General features: G+C 44.6%; 1 protein-coding gene across 1 annotated transcript; it reads left to right on the top strand.

Moving 5' to 3' along the window:
• The first annotated feature begins 2,221 nt into the window (after positions 1-2,221).
• On the top strand, positions 2,222-6,616 carry LOC117649914. The gene is made up of 5 exons (XM_034393100.1): positions 2,222-2,272; positions 2,974-3,131; positions 4,514-4,739; positions 5,570-5,812; positions 6,563-6,616. Exons 1-5 carry the CDS (start codon positions 2,222-2,224, stop codon positions 6,614-6,616), a joined length of 732 nt encoding a protein of 243 aa, XP_034248991.1.
• Positions 6,617-8,631: the final 2,015 nt, after the last annotated feature.

Here is an 8,631-nt window from a genome sequence, read left to right as displayed (position 1 = left end):
GTACCTAATTATGTACAAATTGTACATAACTTCAGTATGCACAAATACGGCCATAGTTATGGACATAAAGCGACATAAAATCCATAAGCATTTAATGTGTCAGGAAAATTCTGTGAACAAGTGCACTACAAACCTAATTGTCTACAAAGTACACACTTACAAATGCATGCTTGCAAGTACACACTTACAAACGCATGCTTGGCCAGGTACACACTTAAAAATGCATGCTTGCAAGTACACATTACAAACGCATGCTTGGCCAGGTACACACTTACAAATGCTGCTTGCAAGTACACACTTACAAACGCATGCTGACGCCGTAAAAACTCCATGCGTCAAGCAGGGTTTTGTAAGTGTGTATTGCAAGCAGCATTGTAAGTGTGTACTTGGCCAAGCATGCTTTTTGTAGGGTGTCTTGCAGGCATTTGTAAGTGTGTACTTAGTAGACAGTTAGGTTTGCAGTGTGTGAGATTCTACGGAGAATAGCGACAAGAGCGTAACGGAGAATCTTGGCAAAAAAATAACATAATTTTCCGTAGCGTCTTGCCGCAGTGTACGATGGCGAAGAAAATTGCATACACGTTTTGTGCACGTATTTGCCCTTTTGGGAAAAGAGATTCGGGATTTTGAAATATGTTTAGTACGAAAAGACCTTTTTTAAAATAGATAAGGGAGCTGAATTAGTGGAAGTAATTTAATTATCCACCCCAAGAAGTTTGCATTTTTTGAACACAAATAAAAGTTTTGTGAAAAATCGGCAAGTAATTTGTGAAAACCAAATACGTATTTTTCCTATTTTAAAGAACTACTGAGAAAATATGAAATAATGTACTGACAATTTGGTTTTGTACATAATTTGACAGCACATTAGTCATACTTAGAAAATACTAAGTATTATTGTTGCTTAAAATGAGAAAAAAGTCAGTAACGTGCTGAGTGTGTGGCAAAAATTGCTAATTGTGCGAAAAATATTTACATTGCGATCCCATTGGCGCCAAATTGTAGAAAATTGAAGTGGCTAGCGCACGAACAAGAAACAAATGTCTAACATAAGGTAAAATTTAGATTAAAAAAAAAACCTTTTTTCGGATCTTGCAAATATTCACTTTACTACTTTTTTTAACGTAAAACTTTTGACTTCCGAATGGTTGATGTTCATGGTTCTAGATCAACCTTCTTTCTACACTACAAACCTAACACCTAAAGCACACATTTACAAACGCATGCTTGACGCATGAAGTTATACGGCGTTAAGCATGCGTTTGTAAGTGTGTACTTATTAGACAGTTAGGTTTGAAGTGTAGTTGCATATGCATCCCCACGTTAAAATATGTCTGTTTTATGTTACAGGATAGTTTACAGTGGTGCATTCGTTTTCGATCTGCTTGAATATCTAAAAACTGTGCCTCTTAATCTGGCTGACAAAAGTTGTTCCAACGCGTTGCACCATAAAACATTCATAACAAACCCGGATTGTATGCCGCCTTTTTTTCGTGTGCCCTATCAAAAGGGGAAATTAATTTCACACGTGAATTCGTATGCTGAGTGGCCGGAACATAATTTATTCCACAGACATTATCCCAGTTTTGCCATCCCGCTTAACGAAGTTAAAAGAAGTCTGATTTTGTTGGCTGAGTGGTAGTGAGGTTGGAGCTGCACAAAGAAAAGCTTGCAAAGAAAAGTTCTTTGCAGTAAAAAGCATTCTCCGGTATTGTATTACAAACTCCCTTGCGAATTTTTTTCTTCGCATTGCAAAGAATAGTTCGTAATTTGCGAAAAAAAAAGTTTGCAACGTTGCGAAGCATTGGTTGTAACGTTGCAAGCATTTTTTTTGCATGCGAAGAAATACTTCGCAATGCAAAAAAAATAGTTTGTAAGAGAGTTTGCAATACAATGCCGGAGAATATTTTGCAATTTTTTTTGAGTGTGGATTGCGCGACAATTTTCCGGAAAGATTTTGAAAAAAAAAGGTGCAGTTCCCTATTTTGAGCCGGGCCTCAGAAGAGTTGGAAGGATTCATCCTGCAAAGTAGGGGAAAAGTCCGACTTTTTGTCGGTAAGTAGGCGGAAAGGGTCGTTCAATAGAGGTCCCTGACCCAGAAGGACAATCCTGTCTGGTCCAAAATTAAGCAGATTTCCTTTTTTTGTACAGAAGTTCGAAAAAATTCCCCAAAAAAACGTAACTTTTTCAACGTGTTAACGCTTAGAATGCAGTGTATGCAATGTTCACTGTGTTCACCATTAAAAACAAGTCAAACTCCCCGGAGAAAAATGTAAGGCACCTCAAATACACTGTAGAGCTGTAGGGAGTATGGTCGGGTTGTCCATGAAAAACACTGCAGTTTTAATTCCGTGTGTTTTCCTTCGTAGGGGAGCTCGATGAGACTCAGGCTAAATCCACCAGGATTATAATTGTGTAGGGTTTTAAACACGTAGAAAAAAGTTGAAACATGCTGTCCCGTCCCACACTTGAACTCACAGGCCAAGAATGGCGTCAATCGGAGCAGCAATGTCACGTTCGGTGTAAATTTGCCAAAAACCCGCTTATTCACATTCAAACGAACGGGACAGTTTGTCACGTTCGTTTCAACGTGATATCACGTTCCTGGAATGAGACCCAAACTGGCGAAAATTCCGTGGTCCGAAAAAATTAAAAAACAAAAAACCGTCACCCATTTGGCGCCAAAGCGTAGCCAGAAGGGTGCCCCCCTTTTCATTGTCAAAAGATTGTTTACTGGTAAAGCTAGAGCGTAGTTCTACGCTTCATTCAAGCGAAAAATTACGCTTGAAGGCTTTACGCACTTCTTGAAGCGTTCAGGCTATTCCCACATGCCTTTAGATAGGAGGAAGGGGGCGCCTGGTACGCTTCAAACAGAGCCGCCTGGTACGCTTCAAACAGAGCGTACAGACTGTACGAGAAGCGTAATACCATGCCTTAATTTCCCCCGTAGTATAACATTTAACTTGTTTGCAGATTTTGCAGAGGCCTGGCGAGTTCGTTCTTACTTTTTATTGCTCAGCTCACCAATTTTCCAACCTTGGAGACAACCTTCCCATGGCTCGCAACTTAGCAGACGAAAATTGGGTCCCCTTTGGCCTGTATTCTCAAGTCAGTGAAGGATGCACATGCATGTGAGTACTGAGTAACTACTACTGAGTAACTAACTTCTTCACGTGCACTGTAAAAAAAAGTGTGAATAGCACAACAAGAGTAAAACAATGACTGTACATTAAAAGTAAAACAGGGATTGATTGTGAAAAGTACAACGAGAATTGGGCAAACCACAACGAGGCCTGGACTGGGCGAGGACTGGACCTTTGTTCGAGAAATGTTGTACTTGAGGCGTGTAAGTTTAACGTGTGACATAGTCAGATTTACTTAAAAGGACCCTATCCCATGCAATAGTTTTTTAGGTTTACGTAACAAATTTTGTCGTTTCTCCCAAAGTCTTCTCACGAATACACTGAAAGAAATCGGCGCGTACTCATAAAAATTATCCAAGACAATCCTAACTGTCAGAGCAGATCCAAGACAATCGTACTGTAAGTGTCGATTCAGAACCAATCCTAACTGCACATGACGTAAAAAGCAGTCTTTTCTCATAGCTCCTCACGCAAACATGTTTCAAAAGTTACTTGCCGAAGGGCTTCGCAAAAAGTTCCATCCTTATACCAATACCTTACACCAAACTCTGGCAGTTAGTATTGTCTTGTCTTTACCAGTTAGGATTATTCTATTAGGACGCGTCGAAATTTTTATTAGAAAATTGACCAAGGCACCTCTGCCAAAAATGTTACCGAACATCATCTAAAATTAAAAATTACCATTGAGAAGGATTATTTAAGAAAACCCGGACCTTACATCGACCCCCTTGGATTGTCGCGATTTTTTGTCCACATTTTGAACACCTTAAAAGAAGAGGATTGCCGAAATTTCAGACCCCTAGGTCCATTGTTGAAGGTTTGGTGGGCTTTTTAAAGTTTTTTCAGTGTTTTTGCGGTAAATTTGGGTATTTCTTGCTACGCAGCGACTTTTCGGTCTGGGGTCTGAAATTTTGGCAACCCTTTTCTTTTAAGGTGTACAAAATGTGGAAAAAAAATCGCGACAATCCAAGGGGGTCGATAAAAGGTCCTGCTTTTTTTAAATTAATCCTTCTCATTTGCAAATGTACCTTCTGCAACATTTTTGCCAAAGATAGCTTTTGAAATTCCTGGGGTTTGTTGCTGCAGTTACCAAAAAAAAAAGTTTCCAGCCTTTAAGCTCTGGAGGGGCCCAAGGACTACACGGTAAAACGGTTCCTGGTTGTCCCAGGAACTCCCTGGAAATCACCCTTGTCTCTACCATAGGCTTCCTGGGAAAACCAGGTACCGTTTTAACCGTGTACCTGTCCACTCCGATCCATGACTATTGACTATGTTTCCTTGAACGACCTTTTCACAAAAACCTCGTAGTTTCAGTCAGGTCCACCAGTTTCTCGTTTCTGCTGCTCAAATTTTTTTTTTCTATTTTCTAGCCCAGCTATTCAGAACGTGAAGATGGACGCCAGAAAGATTGCGGCGAGGGCCTCTATTTCCGTCGACGGCGAGCCTCCAAGGCATCCCTACTTCCGTTTTCGTTCGCCCCCAACTGCCGAGGTGCACAGCGAAGGCGAAGTGGCAGCGGGAAACGCGACCCCTTCGGAGCCAGCGATCTGCCTCGGAGGGACGCGTGATGACGCACTGCAAGATACCACAACAAAAGTACACAAATCACTGGCAATTTTTTATCAGGAATTTTGTTTTTCAAAGTACATTCTAATTTAATAAAATTTGAAATTTGCCCCATGTTATTTCTATGTTACGGTGAATTCGGCGCAAGCAAAATTCAAAGCAATATCTTTTCGTAATACGAATATTTTCAGCCTTTTCACTGAAAATAGAACGGTCTTACTTTTGACCGCTTAAACGGTCTTACTGAAATGACGCCCGAAAAAGGGTCATATTCGATGTATGACCAAAAAAAAAAAACGGTATATTTCGAGGGTATGACCAAAAAAAAACGGATATTCGATGTAGGGACCAAAAAACGGTCATACTTTATAGTGTATCACGTGTAAAGGCTGATATATCCCCTCGCTGATGTCTGACCTTTTTTGGTCATACATTCAAGTATGACCGTTTTTCGGTCATACATTTGTGTATGACCGTTTTTCGGTCAAAATTTGTGTATGACCGTTTTTTCGGTCATATTTTTTGTATCACCGAAAATCGGTCAGATGTCCCCCCCCTTTGAATTTCAGTGTTCATGGTAAGATACAAAAAAAAACCTTCGTAATACGAAGAAAACCACCTTCGTATTATGCATGCGCCATTTCCTTCGTCGTCCTTCGTATTACGGGAAATTTCTTCGTATGACATTTAGAGTGTACAACAATTGTTGTACAAAGTAAAAAGGGACCGGCATGACGAGTGCTGGGCAGTCCAGGCCTCGTTGTGGTTTGAACAATGCTCGTTGTACTTAACACATTCCCTACTTTTAATGGACAGCTTTTGTTGAACTTTTGTTGTACCGTTCACACTTTTTCTTACAGCGCGCTGCGGGCGGCGAGAGCGGCGCTGGAACCCGACGCCACACCCCACCCTCCCTGCCCTGCATCGCTGAAGGGTGTGGCCGAGTGCTTAGTGGCGGCATGGACAAGCTTCGTCGGCATATAAAACTGGTGCATAAGAAGGACGAAACAGAAATGCAGGCACTCCTCGATCATGTGGCCGAAGTCTTTGGCATGCGGCAGGGCAACAAGGACAAAAAAACCCGGCCGGAATGCGGCTGTCAAGTTTACGGGAGAGAGAGGGTCTTGAGAAAGCATCTAAAATGGAGGTGTCGCAAGCAAAAAATGTAATCAATTGGGTTGACCTTAGTTCAAATTGCACAAAAAACCTGCGTGTATAAGCTGGCTCATCGGCACGATGAAAAATCTGTGAGGAAGTAACTCCAATAAATCATGACGAAAAAGCCAACTTCAACCAAATATTTTATTCCCAGATTTTCCCACAAGAAAAACAAAACAAAAGGATGGCAATCTCCAGCAAAAGACGGTTCGGGGGTCCGTGACTCATATTTGATCCACGAAGCGGAAAAAGGGGGTAAGTCGGGGTGAATCCGTGCACTTTTAAAAGGCCTGAACCTTGCAGGTGGGAAAAGGTGGGGAATGTCATCTAAAAATACATGCAAGAGGATGGGACTTGTCCCCCCACACTTATTTTTGGACCAAATTTTCGCTCACTTTTACTTAATAGATTGATAAGAGGTCACTGAATCAACTCGACTTAACCCCTTCTTCCGTTTCGTGGATCATTTTAAGTTCGCTTCTTTCAAGCGTTCCAATTCTCAAACTTGTTAGAGTCGATCCAAAAGGCGACGGATAGCAACTCCTTAGAGCGTTGTGGGGAAGGTTCCTTTTAGTAAAAGCGCTGTTGGGGACATTATCGAACGCTATTATTCCGTGCAATGTATAACTTTAACATCGACGCCAAAAACGGAGCTTAAAAGTAATGCTGTGGCCCTCTACATTGTGTTACAACAGATTCCGATTGAACGGGGGCATTCATATCCAATTAAGGAGGTACAAGAAACATAAAGAAGGTACCATTGAACACATCAAGGTGTTACCATAGTACAAATTAAGGGTCGTTTCTTGCTGCTTCAGTACAGCAATGCGACGAGGAACGTTACAGTCCACACTCCGTCCTCGCGAACTTAAAGGCCGCCTGTGGAACAGCCTCATTTTCCCTCGCATCCTTCGCAACGTAAAAACGCGCCGAACACCTCGTAGAAGGACAGCGCAAGTTTACCCTGGCGGAGTGACCTTTGACATGTTTCTCAGTATTCTTCCAGTTACCGAACGACTGCAGACAAAAGTGGCACACCAGCGAGCGGGGCTTCTGCAAGTGCTCCCCAAAGTAATGCTCGACATGGTCCTCCCAAGAGCTGAACGAAGCATCGCACCCGCGGGAAACGCACCACCCCAGGGTCGGAGGGATGCTGATGTCCGCAGCGCTGGGGGCGACTTCGTCGAGGCGGGCGGTGCCGCTGGGCCCGGGGGCGGACGCGGGAAACTCCAGTAGGATGCTGATGTCCTCAGCGCTGGGGGCGGCTTCGTAGAGGTGTTCAGTGGGCTCGGGGACGGACGCAGGTAACATCAGCAGGACGCTGATGTCCTCAGTGCTGGGGGCGGCTTCGCCGAGGTGTTCGGTGGGCTCGGGGACGGACGCGGGCATCATCGGCGCGCTGCTGCGGTCCGCAGTGCTGGGGGCGGCTTCGCGGAGGTGGCTGGTGGGCTCGGGGGCGGACGCCGGCAACATGAGCGCGCTGCTGCGGTCCGCAGGGGCGACTTCGTCGAGGTGGTCGGTGCCTGTGGGCTCGGGGACAGACGCCGGAAACATCAGCAGGATGCTGATGTCCTCAGTGCAGGGAGCCGCTTCATCGAGGTGGCCCGTGGGCTCGGGGGCGGACGCGGGCAACGTCAGCGCGATGCTGATGCCCTCAGTGCTGGGGACGACTTCTTGGGCGACTTCGTCGTGGTGGGGGGTGGGCTCGGGGGCAGACGCTGGAAACATGAGCGCGCTGCTGCGGTCCGCAGGGGCGACTTCGTCGAGGCGGTCGGCGCCGGCGGGATCGGCCAGCAGCAGCGGGCCGCGCGGCCCGAAGCGGTCCAGGCGGAAGTCGCTCCTGACGGCGATGCGGGGGCCAACAGCGGGAGCAGAACCACCTGGAATCAGAGTCACACTGGAGTCACATTTGCTAGTAGGCAGCAAGCTGTTCCCGCTGCGCTGCAAACTCAAGTGTGTACGAGTCATGCACTTCTTGATGCATGAGTGCAGGCACACAATTCTTTTCTGCATGCCTCAGGGCCCCACTTGCTTGTATACACGCATTAGCGACGGCAAGTGTGTGCCTGAGGCATGCAGAAGAGAAGTGTGTGCCTGCAGGCATGCACCAAGAAGTGCATGAAGTGCATGCCTTGGGTTGACTCTATGAGGTGCGTGCTTGGCACATACTTGAGATTGCAGAGTGTAGTCTACACGTACGCTAAGCTCCCAAACCCGAAACCACCACCAAACAAACAAGAGAAAGCAAGAAAAGAAGAGTCCAGTATCATGAGATTCAGTTTCAGATTTCAGAGTGTTTTTACCTTTCCTGCAAAGGTACACAGTAAAAACTCCACGAAGAATCGCTTCGTAATACAAAGAAAGGAAGGCACTGGAAAAACTACGAAAAAATGCATCGTACTATGAAGCAAAATCCTTCGTAATAGGAAGCATTTCTTCATTTCACGGAGCAATTCTACAATGCCTTCATTTTCTTTGCAGTTATGAAGCAAATGCTTCGTCGGCTTTTAAGAGTGTAAGTACCTGGAACATCATGTCATAAACATCTTAAGTACAGTTTTTAAAAAAAATATAAAAATTACACACTACCACCTTGTGCAAGTCTCGCAAGGAGCCCATAAGTCCGAACCAGTGGCGTGTGCAAGGGCGAAACATCTAAGCAATTTGGGGGGCCTTCGTCCAAATTGAATGCACACAAACCCCACGTGCGTAAGCTGGGTCATCGGGACAATGAAAAGTTTTTGAGGTAGTAACTCCAATAAAT

Source organism: Thrips palmi, unplaced genomic scaffold (genome assembly GCF_012932325.1).
Source record: "Thrips palmi isolate BJ-2018 unplaced genomic scaffold, TpBJ-2018v1 HiC_scaffold_4, whole genome shotgun sequence".
In the NCBI taxonomy this organism is placed as follows: Eukaryota; Metazoa; Arthropoda; class Insecta; order Thysanoptera; family Thripidae; genus Thrips; species Thrips palmi.
The sequence above is the reverse complement of the archived record's forward strand: the minus strand, read 5'-3'. Positions and strand labels throughout refer to the sequence as shown.